We start from the raw sequence: 20,108 nt of genomic DNA on the forward strand, positions 1-20,108 counted from the left end.
GTCCATGGCGACCACCAGAGGGATGAAGGCTTGAGGAGAAGACCCCCCACAGTAGAAGATTGCGCATGTCTGGAAAGACTCCACCCAGAGACTAGTCTACTTATTAATACATATGTTAAATGATGTAACCATGTATCTGAAGTGTATAAAATGGCTTGCTTTTGCACTTTCAAGTTGAGCAAGTTCTTTGTGGTGCAAACCACACTTGCTCCCAGCGCTGTCAATAAATACCTTTGCTGCTCGAAGATTCAAAAGTTTCTGAACAGTTCTTTATACCAGATTTTTCGGATTCATTTGGTGACTCACGGCAGGCCAATACTTCTCCACTCAACTGTGAAATCCCTTGGAGGACGGTACTCCCTTGGGCGCCTTCGGGTAAGTCTTTTTACCCGAAGGGGCTCCCTTCTTCGGTGGCTTCTTGCGGGGGTTGGATAAGAGCACTGCCTTTCGATAAAAGGTATTTATATCTGGTTTTGTCTATTCTGGTTCTGGATTCCCATAAACCGAAGGCTGGACACCGTCTCTCGCGGGGATACGGGAGAGGATACTCTTCCTGGGGAATATCCCCTATGGGTTGGTATGTTCTGGTTTTGTTTGTATTTGGCCAAATATTGTTTATTTTGAGGGAAACAAGGTATCTAAGTTTCCTTTCGGTTGTTCTTTTGTTTATGGTATTGGTTTCCTTAAGTTCATAACCACCTTATGAACTGGGGATTGGGGCACTGCTATTCTGTTAATAGTTTTGTGTGTGTTTATTGCCATTTTGTGTTGTCTTGTGTCCTAGTTAGAACAGCTGGGACCGATTCATCACTGGATGGGTGTAGCCCAAAACTGTGTATTCTATAGCCTTTCATGCCATTTCCCAGAAACTGTTGTCAGTAGAGGCCTGTAAGGTGGGGGGATGTTCCTGTCCTCATGCCCTTTTATGGAATTCCCTACTCTGAGGGAAGGACTGAGCATCCTTTTATGGAATTCCCCGCTCTGAGGGAGGGACTTAGCATTCCTGCCTGAGCTGGAGAATATATAAACCCAGAGTTTCAGAACCTTTCCACCACTCGTGGGATCCAGAGGAGGACTGCAGCTCACTGCTCTCAACCAGACTGGGACCACCACCCTCGACTGGACTGCAAATCACCACTTTTGGCCGGACTGCAACAACTCTCCCACCGGCAGGTTTTTCCCCTCTCCCTTTACTTTGGACTCGGGGGGGGACCCAGGGAGCACCGCTTTGTTTGTACCCCGGGGTGTTGGGTTGTACATTTGGGCTTTGTGGGTTAGGACCGGTTGCTTGACTGTGTGGTCGTACTTATTGTATTATTTTATTAAATTGTTATTCTGACTTGTAATCTCTCTTTTGAGTTGGGTTGGTTTCCCCTGTTGGTTAACTTTTAAACCAGTACATCTTGTTTGTTTTTGGAAAAGTTATTGTGTACCTGATATACCTTGCTTACCTTGAAACATCCAGGAGCACATAGTTAAAGGTATTATCATGCTAAGAATTGCTATATGAGAGGTAATGTTGAACAGTTAATTATAAGCACACCACTTTGGATAAGACCTAGAATTAAGATTTGTCCATTTTGCAACTGTTGGTTACATGTACGAGCCTTGTGTAATAGATGTAAGGTTTGCCTCACCGACAGACAAGGTTGGATCAGAACCAGCATGCATATTGTAGAAAAGAGGGATACTGGAAACAAGAATACCCTGAATTAACAGGTGGAAATACAGGCACAGGAGGGGTTGTTGTTGCTTACAGAGTACTGAGTGAAGGGGGGGGGGGGGCAACGGTCCTGCACCTGGGGGACCTGTTGGTAAAAATTAAGTTAGTGGAAGAAAAAGAAGAATGAGATTTTCTAATTGATACCAGGGCTATGTTTTCTGTTTTGAATCAAGAATTAATACCTAAAAGTGATAAATATGTTTAAGTCGTGGGTGCCACTGACCAATCAGAAAAGCTTTCTTTTGAAACCCCTAAAGTTCAAAATTGGAAAACAAATGGGAGTGCATCAGTTTTTGTATTTACCAAATTTACCCAAATCCATATTGGGCAGAGACCTACTAGAAAATCTGGGAGTTGTAATAGAATTCAAAAAAGGTAAAATTGAATTTAAGGTAAAGGAAGAACAATTAATAGCAGTTCTGAGTTTAGCAATGAGCTATGTGGAGTCAAGCCAGGAGAATTCAAATGTCAATCAAATTTTAGATCAGGTATGCCCAGGAATTCGGGCTACTGAAACACCAGAAAGGTCGAAATGGGCAACTCCCATTCAAACAGAATTACAACCAGGAGCAAAACCAGTAATTAGGAAGCAATATGCACTGAGGTTGGAAGATCGAAAAGGAATTGAACCAATAATAGATAACTTCTTGAAGTTAGGGCTTTTGGTAGAGTGTGAATCAGATTTCAACACCCCAGTTTTACCAGTCAAGAAACCTGATGCCTTAAACCACTACTTGTTGTTATTTTCTAATTTTTGTAAGCCTTATAAGTTTTATAAGTAGTAGAAGTAGACTTTAAAAACAGCAACCCTCACTCCTTTTCCCTGTAGTACAAGTAGTTTACACATTCCTTAACCCTCTTACCCCATTCTATGCTCCCCATATCAAATCTACCCCTGAATTCAGTGGCAATGTTTAGTCTCTTGTCAAGGCAAGGCCTAGGCTGTTTAGAGAACACCCATATCAGGGTCTGAATAACAAAACAGAGTCAGGAACTAGGTGACTATATACCCTTTGTGCTCTGAAGATGATGAGACTGATGAAGAGGTGGTCCCGAAATGCACCCCAGACTCAATTCTAAGGGGGAGGACCCGAGGTGGTCCAGAGTAAAGGCTATGGGGTGGAAACACTTGGGATTGGATGGATGGTATTATAAAATGTAACATCTTGAGCACAGCGGCCCGTGCGTCTTGTAACACCTATTGCCTTGGCACAATTAAACCCTTTCCTTATCTCACCCCTAATTAACTGTTCCGGAGTATTTTTTAGCACCAACATACCACGGCATCAAGCCAAATAGAACACATAGGTTGGTTCAGGATTTAAGAGCAGTAAATAAAATAGCCCATATACCCTCTTAAGAAAATTAAAAGAAAATCAAATTTGGTTCACAGTATTAGGCTTAAAAGATGCCTTTTTCTGCATTCCCTTAACACAGGAAAGTCAAAGGATATTTGCCTTCAAGTGGGAAAAATCCCACCATAGGAAGGAAAACTCAGCTCATTTGGACAGTGTTACCTTAAGGGTTCAAAAATATTCCCACAATTTTTGGGAATCAATTAGCTAAAGAATTGGAACAATGGCAGTCACCACTGGGAGAGGGTGTACTTTTATAATATGTGGATGATCTATTGATTGTTACTGAAAAACAAGAAGAATATATCCAATGGACAGTAAACCTCTGATATGGTTTGAAACTGGCTCCCTGCCAAGTCTCCAAACCTTACCACCAGAAGTCGTCCCCCCCCCAAACCGCAGGGAGAAGAGGGAAAAAAAACAACCAAGAAAACCCGAAACAAGAGAGAGACAACTAAAGTGATATATATAAATATATTTACACTTATATTACAGTTATATACAATTGAAATATATACAATTTCACAAGGGAAAAGGGAAGGGGGAAGGGAAAAGGAACAAAACCAAAATAATATATATATATATATATATATATATCCCAATCAGTAGCCCGAGATCTAGTAAATAAAGAGTTAGCAAAGAAATATCCCACCACCCTCCTTGGGACAACCGAGAGTCGCTCTGGAACGATCGCCGGCAACCTCTGCCTCCCAAGGTCGACAAGGCCTTACCAGGCCTCAGTCCCCAACACGGCAGACTCAACAGCAGGGAACCTGCACCTCCAAGCAGCCGGAAGGAAAGAGAGCAAAGGCCTCTCTTCTTTTCTTCTTATAGTCTGGCTTACGTAAAAATCGTAGGGAATACTGGGTAAATCCGGACCCTTCCTTGGCTACAAACTGGTCACCAAGGAAGGCCTAGCCCAAACTACCACAACCTCTTAAACTTTTTGGGCTTAAATGGGTATCGAGTCTCTCAACAGAAAGCACAATTGGTGCAGAAACAAGTGGTAAATCTGAGATACGAAGTATCTGGAGGACAACAGTTTCTGGGGACAATGAGAAAGGAAACCATCTGACAGACACCCAAACCACAGACGGTGAGAGACCTTCGAGCCTTTCTAGGAATGACAGGTTGGTGTCGTTTATAGATATATCAGTGCAGGCTAATTGCAAAGCCTTTATATGACCTGCTGAAAATAACTAAGGGCAACCTAGTCTGGACCCCCAAAGCAAGTGGAACCTTCAAACAGCTGAGGTGAGAACTCATGAGGGCTCCGGTGTTGGGACTGTCTGATGTAACAAAGCCCTTTTGGTTGTTCTCGCATGAACGACAAGGAATGCCTCTAGGGGTCCTGGTTCAGCAACTAGGGCCATACAAAAGAGCAGTAGCCTACTTCTCCAAACAATTGGACGAAGTAAGCAAAGGATGGCCCATCTGCCTAAGGGCAGTAGCAACAATGATCATAAATATAGAAGAAACCAGGAAACTTAAAATGGGACAGAAAATGACTGTATTAGTGTCCCATACCGTGTCAGCAGTACTGGAACAGAAAGGAAATCATTGGCTGTCACCCTCCCGATTTCTGAAATATCAGGTAATCCTGCCTGAATCAGATGACATAACCAGTCAGGTGACTAACACTGTCAACCCAACTTCAATCCTAGAAGGAAGAAACTCAGCTGCACCTGTCGTGCATGACTGTCTGGAAACCATTGAAACAGTGTACTCCAGCTGCCTGGACCTTAAAGAAGAACCACTCCTGGATGCAGAAGACTAATTTACCGATGGCAGCAGTTTTGTAAAACAAGGTGTGAGGGTGGCTGGGTATGCTGTGACCACCACTACTGAGGTAATCAAATCAAATCCTTTACCCACAGGAACCTCAACCCAGAAAGCAGAACTGATAGCTCTCATTTGAGCTTTAGAATTGGCAGAAGGAAAACAAATTAACACCTGGACTGACTCCAAATATGCCTTTAGCATAGTTCATGCTTATGGAGCAATTTGGAAAGAAAAAGGACTTTTAACTCTTCAAGGAAAAGTTCTAAAATATGCTGAAGAAACTCTATGATTACTAGAAGTTGTACAACTCCCCTCTCAGGTGGTAATTATGCACTGCCAAGGACACCTGAAAGGTAACACTGTCTCGGAAATAGGAAACAGAAAAGCTGATGCAGAAGCTGAATTAGCTGCTGCAAGAAGTAAAGAACTATCAGTAGTAGCTTTAGTGCCAGAAGAACTAGACACAGATCAACAGGTAGAATATCAAGAAACAGATTATAAGTGGATATATGAAAATGGAGGTAAGCTGTTAGACAATGGGTGGGGTTAACTAAAAACAGGTCAGTTAATATTATTAGAAAAATTAGTGTGGCAATTTGTAAAAGTAGAACCTGATAAAACTTATTGGAGCTTGGACTCACTCTATCAGCATTTAAGGACCAGAGTGGTAGGACCAAATTTATTTACCACAATAAAGCAAGTCACATCCCAATGAGAACTTTGTCTGAAGGATAACTCAAATACTGGAACAAAAATACACCAAGGGGCTATAAGCAACGGGAATTTCCCAGGTGAAATTTGGCAAATTAATTTCTCTGAGCTCCCAAGAAAAGAGGGAGGGGAGGTCTGTTATCTCTTGATTTTGACTGACACATTTTCTGGATGGCCTGAAGCTTTCCCATGTAGAAAAAAAAATGAATCAAAAGGAGTGGTTAAAGTCTTGTTGAACGAGATTATACCACGGTCTGGAATGCCTAAGAGCATCTCTTCAGATAGAGGTTCAAACTTTTGTGCACGAATTGTACAAGCAATAAGTAAAGCACTAAAAATCAATTGGCAACTGCATATGCTCTACAGACCCCAAGCAAGTGGGCAAGTGGAAAAGATAAACCATTTCATTCAACAGCAAACAGCTAAAATCTGTCAAGAAACAAAATTGTATTGGTACCAAGCTTTACCTATTATTTTAATTTGAATCAGGGTCAAACTATGGTCTAAAGAAAAGCTAAGTCCATTTGAAATTCTGTATGGCAGACCTTATGGAATGAACAATATTAACAGTGAAGCTTTGGATCAGATAGATAATCAATATGTTTATGATTATGTTATAACTGTGAGGAAACAACTAAATAAGAATTCTGCTGTGGTGTTGAAAAACCAAATTAAGCAACCTGATTGTAAAGCACATGCATTCATTTCTGGTGATTGAGTATATGTTAAGAATTTTTCAGGAGACCCTCTGCAAGAAAAGTGAGATGGACCTTTCCAGATGTTGTTGACCATGTTCACAGCAGTCTGGATAAAAGAATGACCCACCTGGATTCACTATCCCAAGTCAAGAGAGCCCCTGAGAAACCATGGACCTCAGAACCTGTAGCACCAACCACTCTCAAGTTCACCTGACTGACTACTGGGATCTTATTGAGTATGGTGACTATAACCTGGGCTGGATCATTAGAGTAGCCATAGTCTCAACCCTATATTGAGCATTCTGGTTCTATGGGAAAAGATCTTTCAAGAAATTACAAATGGGACTAATTTTGTGTTTGTAATTTTACTAAAATAATAGGCTGTAATTTTAACTATACAATTCCAAAAACTACTGAGCAATTAATTGAAAATGATTATTTGTTGTATCACGATGTACCTAAATTACAAATAGGGATAGATATGTCTTTTCCAGAAGATGCTTGAACACCCAGATATAGAAAAATGGTGCAAGAAGTAAATAAAACCACCCAATGTATGCTTTGGCAAGTGAAACATGATACTGAAAGTATAAAGACCATATTGGCAAAGGTAGAGCAAGTAGGAGAACATCATTTGTGGGACATCATTACAGGGTATTCCCCCACGGCAACACAGGTGTTTCACTATTTGATACATCCAATATTGGTCCTAGTAGTAACTATAATTCTGCTATCCCTCTTAAATGTTTAACTGTGGTACAGATTGAGTACCATAGTCAAAAGGATGCAGATAATGTGGGCAATGATAAAAATCTACCAAAACTCTTTGCCCTTGAAACTTGATTAAAGAATTCACAAGAAGAGGGGGGAACTGAAAGAGGAGCCAGGCCTAAAAGAGTTAACTGAGATATCTTGGCCTGCTAAGAAACCCCAATATCTGTTTTGCTAGAAGAACATTTTAGGAACACTGGTTAATATCATGTTCTGTTCTGCTCACTGGACCAAAGGCCTTATTATAGAAAGAATAGGAGTAGTAGACACACAGTAATAAATTAGGTATGTTTGAATAAGATCTAGAAGGCCCAGAGCCAGGATTCTGCAAGCTTGAAGAATTCAGGTCACCTAATTGAAGAGGTCAAATTGAGGAAGACGTCCATGGCGACCACCAGAGGGATGAAGGCTTGAGGAGAAGACCCCCACAGTAGAAGATTGCGCATGTCTGGAAAGACTCCACCCAGAGACTAACCTACTTAATATGTATGTTAAATGATGTAACCATGTATCTGAAGTGTATAAAATGGCTTGCTTTTGCACTTTCAAGTTGAGCAAGTTCTTTGTGGTGCGAACCACACTTACTCCCAGCACTGTCAAAAAATACCTTTGCTGCTCAAAGATCCAACAGTCTCTGAGCAGTTCATAGAATCATAGAATCATAGAATCATAGAACCATAGAATCATAGAATCATAGAATCATAGAATAGATTGGGTTGGAAAAGACCTCCAAGATCATCAAGTCCAACCCCTGATCCAACTCCAATTACTATATCATGGCACTAAGGGCCATGTCCAATCTGTTTTTAAAAACCTCCAGGGATGGTGAATCCACCACCTCTCTGGGTAGACCGTTCCAATGCCTGATAATCCTCTCCGTAAAGAATTTCTTCCTAACATCTAACCTAAACCTCCCCTGGCAGAGCTTGAGCCCATGTCCCCTTGTCCTATTGTTGGTTGCCTGGGAGAAGAGACCAACCCCCACCTGGTTATAACCTCCCTTCAGGTAGTTGAAGAGAGTGATGAGGTCGCCTCTAAGCCTTCTCTTCTCCAGACTAAACAACCCCAGCTCCCTCAGCCTCTCCTCATACCGGATTTTTCGGATTCAAACACAGCAGAGGAAGTTTTTGAGAAAGAGGAGAGGATAATCCAGATCCTCCTGAAGGCTGGTTTTGCCATAAAACAAAGTAAAGTCAAGGGACCTGCTCAGGAAATTCAGTTTTTCAGAGTAAAATGACACAATCCACATTTTAAGATTCCAATGGACATCGTCAAGAAAATAGTAGCTATTTCCCCACCCACCAGCAAGAAGGAAACACAGGCTTTCCTAGGTGCTGTGGTTTTTTGTAAGGATACATATTCCAGAGTACAGTCAAATTGCAAGCCCTCTCTATCATGTAACATGGAAGATGAAGGATTTCAAGTACGGTCCTGAACAACAAGTTTTTGAACAAATTAAACAGGAGATTGTTCATACAGCAGCCCTTGGGCCAGTCAAGACAGGACAAGATGTGAAAAATGTGCTTTACATTGCAGCCAGGGAGAATGGTCCTTCCTGGAGCCTCTGGCAGAAAGCACCAGAGGAGACTCAAGGATGATCTCTGGGCTTCTGGAGTCAGGGATCCCAAGGAACTGAGGCCTGTTACATCCCAACTGAAAAAGAGATACCTGCAGCCTATGAAGGGGTTTGAGTTGCTTCAGAAGCAGAAGCTATTGAGGGACAAGGTAGATCAAGTCAGGTTGCAGAGTTGAAAGCCATCCAACTGGCTTTAGATATCATTGAATGAGAGAAATAGTCAGCGCTCTACCTCTACACTGACTCATGGATGGTAGCAAATGCTCTCTGGGGGTGGTTGGCATGATGGAAAAAAAACAAGTGGTAGTGCAGAGGTAAACCTATCTGGGCTGCTGAATTGTGGCAAGACACCGTTGCCCGGGTAGAGAAGTTGGCTGTAAAGGTATGTCATGTAGATGCACACATATCCAAGAGTCAGGCTACTGAAGAACATCGCAACAGTGGACAGGTGGATCAAGTTGCCAAGATTAAAGTGTCTCAGGTGGATCTGGACTGGCAACATCAGGGTGAATTATTTCTGGCTTGGTAGGCCCATGACTCCTCAAGTCATCAGGGGAGAGATGCAACATACAGATGGACTCGTGATCGAGGTGTGGACTTAACGATGGACACTATCTCCCAGGTTATCCATAACTGTGAAACATGTTCTGCAATCAAGCAGACCAAGCAGGTAAAGCACCTGTAGTATGTGGGGTGATGGTCAAAATATAAATATGGGGAGGCCTGGCAGATCAATTGCATCACACTCCCGTAAACCCACCAAGGCAAGCGTGACATGCTTGTAACCACTGGATGGTTGGAGACGTACCCTGTGCCTCATGCCACTGCCCAGAACACCATCATGGGCCTTGAAAAACAAGTTCTGTGGTGACATGGCACCTCAGAAAGAATTGCATCAGACAATGGGACTCATTTCAAAAATAACCTCATAGACACCTGAGCTAGAGAGCACAGTATTGAGTGGGTATATCATATTCCCTATCATGCACCAGCCTCTGGGAAAGTTGAACAGTACAATGGACTGTTAAAAAACATATTGAAAGCAATGGGTGGGGGAACCTTCAAACATTGGGATCTACATTTAATGAAGGCTACCTGGTTAGTTAACACTAGAGGTTTTACCGATCGAGCTGACCCTGCCCAATCAAAACCTCCACATACCATAGAAGGGGATAAAGTCCGCATGGTGCATATGAGAAATGTGTTAGGGAAGACAGTTTGGATTAGTCCTGCTTCGAGCAAAGGTAAACCCATACGTGGGACTGTTTTTGTTTAAGGACCTGGTCACTCTTGGTGGGTAATGAAGAGGGATGGGGAAACACAATGCGTACCTCAAGGGGATTTGATTTTTGGGTGAGAACAGTCTGTAATGTTGAATTGTATAATATTGGTTGCTGAATGACACCGCCACTGTATGTCATCACCATGGACAATGAGGATGGACTGCTCCAGATACACTAGTTGTGAGCTCCTGATGCAGCTTGCAACCAGCTGACAGGACACCAGCCCTCCTGCCCTGGAAGACATCTAGGAAGGATAGAACCCACAGTCATGGACTAAATGAACTCAATAGACATCTTGGAGGGACAGCCATCGACTATGGAAATGATACCTGTGCTTGTGTATATTTATATATATACATGTATATGTATATAGTGGGAAGGTGAAAGATCTGGACGTGATGTAGATGGTATAGAATAAGGGGTGGAAAATGTCCTGGTTTCAGCCCAGATCAGCAGGAGGGGGCATGGCCAAGAAATTGTGTTATTCAATGCCATCTTATGTCATTGCCAAGGGCGGGGAAAAGGGAGTCTTGCTTCCGAGAAGAAAGGCGAACAGAGGGTCTGTCCGCCATTGTTTTTCATTGTCCCGGGCTTAGTGAGCATTTTGCATGTAATACACCATCTCTTTGTACACTTCTGTTATTAGTATTGTTGCTGCTACTTTTCATTTTCTTAGCTAATTGCTGTTTCCAGAAAATTGTTCTTATCTCAACCCATGATCTTTGCCTTTTGTGCTTCCAACTGGAGGGAGAGGGGAAGCAAATGCCAGCACGATTTCAGTGGAAGCACTAAATTGGGGAATACCATTCCTAAATCACGACATCCCAATACCAGAATCAGTAATTAATTTTTAAAAATTAAGTTAAATACCTCAAGTTGAGTCTGTTTTGCCGACAACAACCAAAAGTCATCCATAGAGGAAAATCACTGCTTCAGTTTCTATTGGGCAGAGTAGAAGGGCTGATCTTACTTCTGGCTCTGATGAAGGGACTTCTGGTTTGCAGTTACAGAAATCAAGTAATAAATATTCTGACCAGAAATGAATAGACCCTGCCACTAACCAGGTGAAGGAAAGTGACAACTGGGTTTACTGGACTGTGTGGGTTCAGTGGTCTGGCACACCAGACTCAAAGGAGTATAAGGCTGTGGTTGTCACCAGTGCACAGTGTATCCTAATGCCATCAGGTTACAAAGGAGCACAACTCATCTGTTTTTTTTGGAGTGATAGGGGAATCCAAAGAACTGTCTGTGTTGGAGACTAAGGTAATCCTAACTGGGAATGAGTGGCAAAAGCATCTTATTGCGACTGGTCAGGAAGGTACATGCATCCTCAGCATAGACTATCTCAGGAGAAGGTACTTCAAGTTGTGCTTTTGGTATAGCTGCCTTGAGTACAGAGAAGATTGAACAGCTATCTACCCTGCTTGACCTCTTGGAAGATCTCTTCATTGTGGGCTTTCTGTATGATGCCAGTGTTTTATCATGCTGTATGCCACCACTGCTGGGGTTGCCATATGTCAAAGGTATTACAGCAGGAATCACACGAACCAATGAAGAATGGATCTCACGAGAAACCAGGCAAGTGCATCAGTGATGCAACCTGAGCTGGTTTTGTTACACAACATTCCAACACAGAACACCATCCTGCCCGTCCTGAGTGATCACAGATCTCGAAGGCATGGAATAAATAAACTCCAATGGACTTTTTTATTGGCATTATATGGATATTTTACAGGAATGGCCCATAGACTAAAGGAGTGATATCTGCGTGTATGCCAAAGTATGGGAAGGGTGGTTGTAGTTAATAATGAATGGGATAGTGTGGTACCCGAGTATGATGTAACCAATATGAAATAAGGAGTGGCGATTATACTGGGTCTGGCTAGGATAGAGTCAGTTTTCTTCATAGCAGTTCATATGGTGCTATGTTTTGAATCTGTGATGAAAACAGTGTTGATGACGCACTGTTTTAGTTATTGCTGAGCAGGGCTTACACAGAGACAAGACCTCCTCTGTTTCACACTGCCCTGCCAGTGAGTAGGTTGGGGGTGCATAACAAGCGGTTGGGAGGGGACACAGCTGGGACAGCTGACCCCAACTGACCAAAGGGATATTCCACACCATATGACATCACTCTTAGCAATACAAACTGGTGAGGGGGTGGGGTGTGTATCCAGGGCTGCTGTTACTCAGGGACTGGTTGGGCATTGGTCATCTGGTAGTGAGCAATTTGGGGTTTTTACATCATTTCTTTATCTAAGTTTTGGTTTTATTTATGTGTTAGGTTTCTGTTCCTTCTTTTTTTTATTAAATTGTCTTTATGATCTCAACCCATGAGTTTTCTCTCTTGCCCTTCTGATTCTCTCAGCAGGGGGAGCAAGTGAGCAGCTGTGTGGTGCTTAGCTGCCTACCAGGGTTAAATCACAACAGCAGGACATTTCATATTAAAATTTCAGACTTCAAAATAAAATACAATAAATGTGTGAGTAGTGTAAATGCATGTCACCTACTTTCAACTGGTTTGTCAACTCTCTGCTTTAAGCTGCCTCATTTTAAATCAACCTAGATAACTATATTTTTCCTTTTTCTCTCCAAACTTATAAACATGTGGACTATATATTTTTAGATGGGACTAAATACTGCCCAAGAACTGAAGGGTTGGCAGTTTAAGTTTAAAGTAGGAACTTTGTGCTCTTTGGAGAAAGGTCCTACTGTCTGTGAGTGTTCCCAACTTATCCATAGCCAAACAAAGTCTCTACACTAGGACCTTAAGTCACACCCAGAGCTTGCTTACATAACAGTAGGTCCCACCATTTTACCAAGCTCCTTATATATTTATTTCACAAGCACAATTGGTATTAAAATATTTCATTTATATTACAGTACTGAAATCACATGCATACATTCAACCTTGCAGAAAGTAGACTTACCTACAATACTTTTTTCTGGAGTGGGAGGCACAATGTAACCAATATGTATGTACTTCATTGCTAATTTGCTGTGCAAGCCAAGAAAATCACTGAATCTTCTTTTAACAGAGAATTCATTTTTGTGAAATATGGAAAGGGATGTCTAAAAAAAAAGACATTTTAGTTATGATTTACTGATAGATCTACTTAGCTGTGATATAAAGTTATTTGGAAATATATTTGTTGCACTAGTTACCTTTGTTGTTACTCTGTATGCCATATAAGCATTCATGCCATCCCCTGTAAGAAAATTAAAATACTTATCTTAAGGCAAGTTACTTTAATCCCTCCACACACTTTTTTCCCCAAAATACACATTAAATAGCTTTTCATTTGCATGCTAAAAACATCAAAAGATAACTGAATAAGGAATTATACTAAAATTTCAGAATAGTCTCTAAGAAGTAAGACAGTCTAACATGATTTAATAGGTTCAAGTAACTTACCAACTTTCTCTGGGTCTGATACATTGATTTCTATATCAAGCAAATCTCCATTTGCTTCCCCTTCAATCTAGAAAAAATGTATGCCATATTTAATAAGTTAATGTGCATTCATACTACATTTGGTACAAAGATAAGGATATATGTGAAGGAAGAGTCAGTATGTCTCAATGAATAAAAAGCTCTTCTAGATCCACTATCCAATTTTAAGGGAACATAATTTCACATCTTGATTTTTAATTTTGAGCCTTCCTGAAAACTTTTTAGTGTGGCAACAACTTCTTCAGACTTGTTGCCCTCAGAGTTTTAGTAAACATTTATCTTGGGGAAACGCTCATTTTATCTCCTCCAATCCCAGCAGGCACAGAGGTTCAAAAATGCTTTCACTTGCAATGTTTCTATAAGCTTCTAATCAAAAGACAGATATATCCCTCATTATTAATGGTATCAGAGGTTGAAGAGTTGGGGATAGGGAAAGGAACAACTATAGAATTTTCAGATACTTGCCTAAGCTGTGTGATAACAGAATTTCCTAATCTTTCATGCAACATACATAAGTTTGATAGAACAGAAGTAGTTAAGAAAGGCCATGACAGAACAGTGTGCCAAGGTTGAAGAGGAAGAAAATCTGAATAAAATGTCAACTTAGGGCATCTGGGAAAGTAGCCATCATCAAGTCCCAGGCCAGTCATTATTAGTGATGTTTTCTAAGAGCATATTCTAGAATGAATGGTATTTGCCAATGCACAGACTTTGAATGGAATGACAAATGTAGATAGCCTCAGTTGTTTGTTAGTATGCAGAATAATGATAACAGTTTCCTCAATTTCCTTATTAACAGCCGCTTTAGAAATCTGAGTTAAAACCTGTAACATGTTAGTATGAATTGATACACATCTTTAACATGTAGCTCAACACTTGTTCCCTTCACACACTTTTACAATACCTATCCTGTAGGAATGGAGCATGTTACTCCTCATACTATAGATCTCTCATTACCTAAGCAATGAACACTCATGATATTGAGTCAAATACATATTAAACACAAACGGAATAGTTGCTCTCTTGCATACTTCCCTTTACCAAAGAATGTTCCTGTAAGTTAGGAACTGCATTAAAAAAAACAAAACCTGCAAATAGCGAACACACACCACACACACAAAAAGACATTTCTGCAGTCATCAAATATAAATTAAAAATTTTCACAGTACCTCTTCTCTGGATCTATCAAAAATCACAGGGGCTGTTACACTTTTCAATTCCATTCTGGGAGCTACTAATGTAGTAGATGTTACAGTAGTGATTCCAGGAGTAGGTTCTGGTGAAAGCACTGGATCCCTCACTGGACTGTCCAATGAAACTTCTTCCGTAGCTTCTAGATAAAGATTTTGAGTTCACAAAAAAGATATTGTTCCATAGAGATAGATGTGCACCACAAAAAAATACCAAGTATGCACATTAAAAAGTGATAATACATAAGTTTAATAAGATAATTTATAAATAACATCAATTTCTCAGAGAATTTCTCTAAATAGGTCGGTAAAACTAGAGGTGACATCAGAGTTTCTAGTGAATAACAGGTTAAAGTAAAATTAAGTATACAATTTATTTTTTTATGCTTCCATGTAAAGCATAAAGTTTTGTGACTACTTTTAAAGTAGTCACAAAACTCCTAAATCATTCATTTCTATATGATATATGACATATGATGAAAACAAATGAAATTTTTTCCACAACAGACCATTTTTTTCAGTGCCTATGCCAAATGTTTTTGCACTCTGAACAACCACTGATTAAGTCACATAGGTTGATAATTGAGCATACCAAGAGAAGTTATGCATATACACCCCTATCAAAAGCCCACAACTTGTAAAATACAAATATTAGTAGATGAGGCATTCTGACAAGTAAGACTAACTACTTATTTTTAGTTTCTTTAGATTGTAGATAGTTAATCTATATTTAAAGAGTATGTATCTCTCTTCTCTGCAAATCCTTCATGCTTTCTTTCTTCCACTACTTGATTTTGACCACCAGCAATCCATACATTTAAAATAGAATGTTTCAGTTGGAAGGAATGTACAATGATCATCTAGTCCAACTGCCTGACCAATCCAGGGTTGGTCAAGTTAAAGCATGTTATTAAGGGCACAGTCCAAATGCCTATTAAACACTGACAGGCTTGGGGCATCGATCACCTCTTTAGGAAACCTGTTTCGGTGTTTGACCACACTCCCAATAAATAAATGCTTCCTAATGTCCAGTCTAAACCTCCCTTGGCGCAACTTTGAACCACTCCAACACATCCTATCAGTGGATACCAGGGAGAAGAGATCGGCACCTCCCTCTCCATTTCCCCTCCTCAGGAAGATGGAGAGAGCAATGAGGTCACCCCTCCGCCTCTTTTTCTCCAAACTAGACAAACCCAAAGTCCTTATCCCTCCTCATAGGACATTTCTTTCAGCCCTTGCACCAGCTTTGTTCCTCTCCTATGGACACATTCAAGGACCTTAACATCCTTCTTTAAATTGTGGGGCCCAGAACTGCACACAGTACTCAAGGTGAAGATGCACCAATGCTGAATAGAGCAGGATTGTTGCAAAATAACTACAGTTTAGCTTGGTAGTAGAATGGTTAAGGTTTAGTAGGAGAGTAGGCCTAGTTAGCAACACTCCAAAGTAGTAAGTTAGCAACCTTGTTTGTGAGCGTGGAGTGTTGTGCTGAAGAAGTGGAAACGAGAATCAAAGGATTTAGTCAAGCATGTATATAATGATTTGTTACCTAGGATGTGGTAAGAGTCTGTTAAACAGTTTCTAGGGGTAAGACAACTTAAGCAGATTTATGATTAGAGTAGATGATCATTAATTGTTATCAGAATGAAGTATGAGCTTGTTTGTAACTGTACCTGGTTTACTGTGTGTAACTAAGAGTAACTGTTTTCATGGAGAAATTGCATGTAAACATGTTTGTGTGAGATTATAAAAGCTGTACGAAAAATGAGAGTCTTCGGAATCCTGGCTTGGGACGCGAGTCCCCAGGTTCCCGGGCCCAGAATAAAGCACCGCATAAACCGGCACTCTGTTGGTTTGTGTTTTTGTTACGGGCAACAGTTTTCTGGCTACACCAGATGGGATTCCGGGGGTAGCTGGGGCGGCTCACGAGCTGATCCACTCCATGCCGGCAACCAGGTGATTTCTGGGGAGACATCGACCCGTGCCCGACCCCGCGCCCGACGGACATCCATCCAGGTAAGCCCGGAGGTGCTTTATTCTTTTAGGTTTGTTGGTTGGGAGCCTGCCTGTAAGACGGGACCGGGAGTTACCCGCTGGGTTGGGCAAAGGTAACTGGGGAAACCTAGGCGCTGGTCGTAAGACGTAGCGAAAGCCGCGCTGTACCAGCACTCGCCACTCAGAGGGAGAATTGGCGAGTTGGTTTTGGTTTTGGTTTTGGAATAAATAATTGGTTTATCTTGTTGTGTTATTGTGAATTTAATTTTGAATTTAGATTGTGGTGTGTGTGTGTGTGAGTCAGTATGATGCCGTTTAAAACCTTTAGGGTACTATCTTGTGCAGAAAATGATATTCCTAGCGATTCTCCGCTTGGTTGTCTGTTAAAGCATTGGAAGGAAGGAAACTTCGGACAAGAGTTAAGCAAGAAACAGTTGATTGATTATTGTAATAATGTATGGCCTCAATATGAGACAGAAGGAATGCAGTGGCCTCGGAATGGCACCATAACTCAGGAAATAATGACTCCTATGATGCAGTTTTTAAAGGAACATGAAAAATGGGATGAAATACCATACTTAGATTTGTTTTACTGTGTGAAATATAAACCTGAATGGCAAAAGGAGTGTGGTATGCTGGTATTAAAAGAATCAGATGATAAGTGCGTAGGATGTCAGGAATGAAAAATCCGGTTTGTAGAACCAGAGGAAGATGTATCTTTGTTGGTTTCCCCTAGTGTAACCCCAAGTGCACCCCCGAGCGAAGTACCTTCCCAACATCTAAGGGTGCGATCGCCATCTATGCCCCCTTTAGAATCATCCTCGGATGAAGAGGGAGAGGGAAAACGGAGGTGTGATGTTAATAGGACACCCTTAGCAGAGAGGACTCGGAGGGGCCGGAGAGAACGGGGAAGGAGTAGGGAGAAGAGACAAGGGGGAAGGGAAAGTGATATATCTCCGTCACCCCCTAGATTGATGGCCCCTTTGCGGGAAGCAGTTGGAGTAGACGGGGGAAGGGTCATGGTAAAAGTTCCTTTTTCACCTAATGATTTATTAATTTGGAAACAGTCAGTTGGGACATATAGAGAAAATCCAGAGCGGGTGGCTCGTATTATAAAAATGGTTATAAAAACTCAAAATCCGGACTGGAATGATTTACAGGTATTGTTAGATACAATTCTGGATTCAACAGAAAAAGAAATGGTATTAAGAGTGATGGTGGAAAAAGCGAAAGAAAGAATTCGAACTTTGCCCCGGGCGGTACGGCGAACAGTAAATGATTACGTGCCGCGAGAAGATCCCGAGTGGGATCCGAATGAGTCTGGAGATTATAAAAAGTTAAGAATTTACCAGGAATTATTGGTAGAGGGAATACGAAGTGGGATTCCAAAAACGTTAAACTGGTCAAAGTTATACTCAGTAAGACAGGATAAGGGGGAGTCTCCTTCAGCCTTTTTAGAGAGGTAAAAAGAGACAGTTCGGAAATACACAGATTTAGATGTTGAAGTTGAATCAGGAAGAGATACCGCAGGAAATAGAACAGACTGTAGTACCTTGGGTATGGGAAAAAGGGGTCCCTGGAAAATCTAAAGCTGCTATTCCAATTAGAATAGAATTAAAAGAAGGAGCACAACCCGTTAGAGTACGACAATACCCAATTAGTTTAGAGGCTAGGAAAGGAATAGCTCCAATGATCACACAATTTTTAACTTTAGGGATATTAAAGGAATGTGAGTCAGAGTTTAATACTCCCATTTTTCCAATAAGAAAGCCAAATGGTAAGTACAGGTTAGTGCAAGACTTGAGAGCAGTAAACCTCATCACAAAAGACATCCACCCGGTCATAGCTAACCCTTATACTTTGTTAACATCTGTTTCTGAGAGATTTCAGTGGTTTACAGTGATTGATCTAAAGGATGCCTTCTTCTGCATACCATTGGCTCGGGAAAGTTGGAAAATTTTTGCCTTTGAATGGGAAAACCCAGAGACTGGATGGAAGCGACAGCTTACGTGGACTCGATTACCGCAAGGATTTAAATGTTCACCTACGATATTTGGTAATCAGTTAGCAAAAGAACTTGAAGAATGGAAAACTACACAGGTAAAAGAATCTCCTTTTTCATATATAATACTGCAATATGTAGATGACATCTTTTTGGGAACTACAGAACAGGGACTTTGCCGTCAGTTAACCATTGAACTGTTAAACATGCTGGGACAAGCAGGCTATCGGGTCTCAAAAGAAAAAACTCAACTAGTAAAACAGAAAGTTATTTATCTGGGGTGCGAAATTTCTCAAGGAATTCGATGCTTGGGGGCGAATAGGGTTCAAGCAATATGTGCCATCCCTGTGCCTCGAAATAATCAGGAACTGAGATCTTTTCTAGGAATGGTCGGATGGTGCAGGCTGTGGATTCCTAACTTCGGACTGACTGCTCGACCACTGTATGAAGCAGCAAAGGAGTCCAAGTTAACCTGGGGGATAAAGCAAGAAAAAGTATTTCAGGAGCTGAAGAAAGCCCTCCGGGAAGCACCTGCCTTGGGACTACCGGACCTAACCAAAGACTTCCAACTCTATGTCTGTGAAAGACAGCGACTGGCTCTGGGAGTACTTACTCAACGGTTAGGATCCTGGAAAAGACCGGTTGGATACTTCTCCAAACAACTGGACGCAGTAAGTGGAGGGTGGCCAGGGTGCCTCAGAGCAGTAGCTGCGACGGTCATTCTAATTCAGGAGGCACGTAAATTGACTCTGGGAAAACATATGGTAGTATATGTGCCCCACATGGTTATAGCAGTTCTAGAGCAAAAAGGGGGGCATTGGCTCTCCTCTAGCCGCATGTTGCAGTACCAGGTTTTGTTAAGAGAACAAGATGATGTTGAACTGAAAATCACTAACCATCTCAACCCAGCAGAATTCCTTAGGTCTACACAGGAAGAAGGTACTCTGGAGCATGACTGTGTAGAGACCATTGAACAAGTCTACTCGAGCAGAAGAGACTTGAAAGACGAACCATTGCCAGATCCTGACTGGGAGTTGTACACCGACGGATCTAGCTTTGTGGAGAATGGCACCAGGTATGCTGGGTATGCAGTGGTCACTCTACAACAAGTGATAGAAGCAAACGCACTACCCCCAGGTACGTCTGCACAAAGGCCGAAATATGGGCATTAGTGAGAGCTTTAATATTAAGCCAAGGAAGGAGAGTTAATATATGGACTGACTCCAAATATGCTTTTGGGGTAGTTCATGTTCACGGAGCACTCTGGAAAGAGAGGGGACTTCTTACTTCTCAGGGGACAACGATTAAACATCGGGAAGAAATTTTACAATTATTAGAGGCAATACACAAGCCCTCAGCAGTGGCAATAATGCATGTCAAAGGACATCAGACTGACCCTGGACGAGAATTTCAAGGTAATCGACAGACTGACCAAGCAGCTAAACAAGCCGCCAGAGAAGTATGGACTCAGATGACTTTTTTGCCTGTTCGAAATAATCCAGCAATAGTATATATGGAAGAAAAAACCATATTATTCACAAGAAGATGAGAAATTAGCTCAAATGACA

General features: G+C 41.4%; 1 protein-coding gene across 1 annotated transcript in view; it reads right to left on the bottom strand.

Moving 5' to 3' along the window:
• The window catches only part of LOC113958927 (sorting nexin-2-like), a 212,841-nt gene that overhangs the window by 89,145 nt on the left and 103,588 nt on the right, over positions 1 to 20,108 (bottom strand). The window contains exons 3-6 of the mRNA XM_027667570.1: positions 14,523 to 14,686; positions 13,315 to 13,381; positions 13,065 to 13,108; positions 12,830 to 12,971 (exon numbers count right to left, since the gene is read on the bottom strand). Coding sequence (XP_027523371.1) covers positions 12,830 to 12,971; positions 13,065 to 13,108; positions 13,315 to 13,381; positions 14,523 to 14,686 — 417 coding nt within the window. The remainder of the gene's footprint in view (positions 1 to 12,829; positions 12,972 to 13,064; positions 13,109 to 13,314; positions 13,382 to 14,522; positions 14,687 to 20,108) is intronic.

This window comes from Corapipo altera, unplaced genomic scaffold (assembly GCF_003945725.1).
Source record: "Corapipo altera isolate COAL_440 unplaced genomic scaffold, ASM394572v1 61242b, whole genome shotgun sequence".
Taxonomy (NCBI): Eukaryota; Metazoa; Chordata; class Aves; order Passeriformes; family Pipridae; genus Corapipo; species Corapipo altera.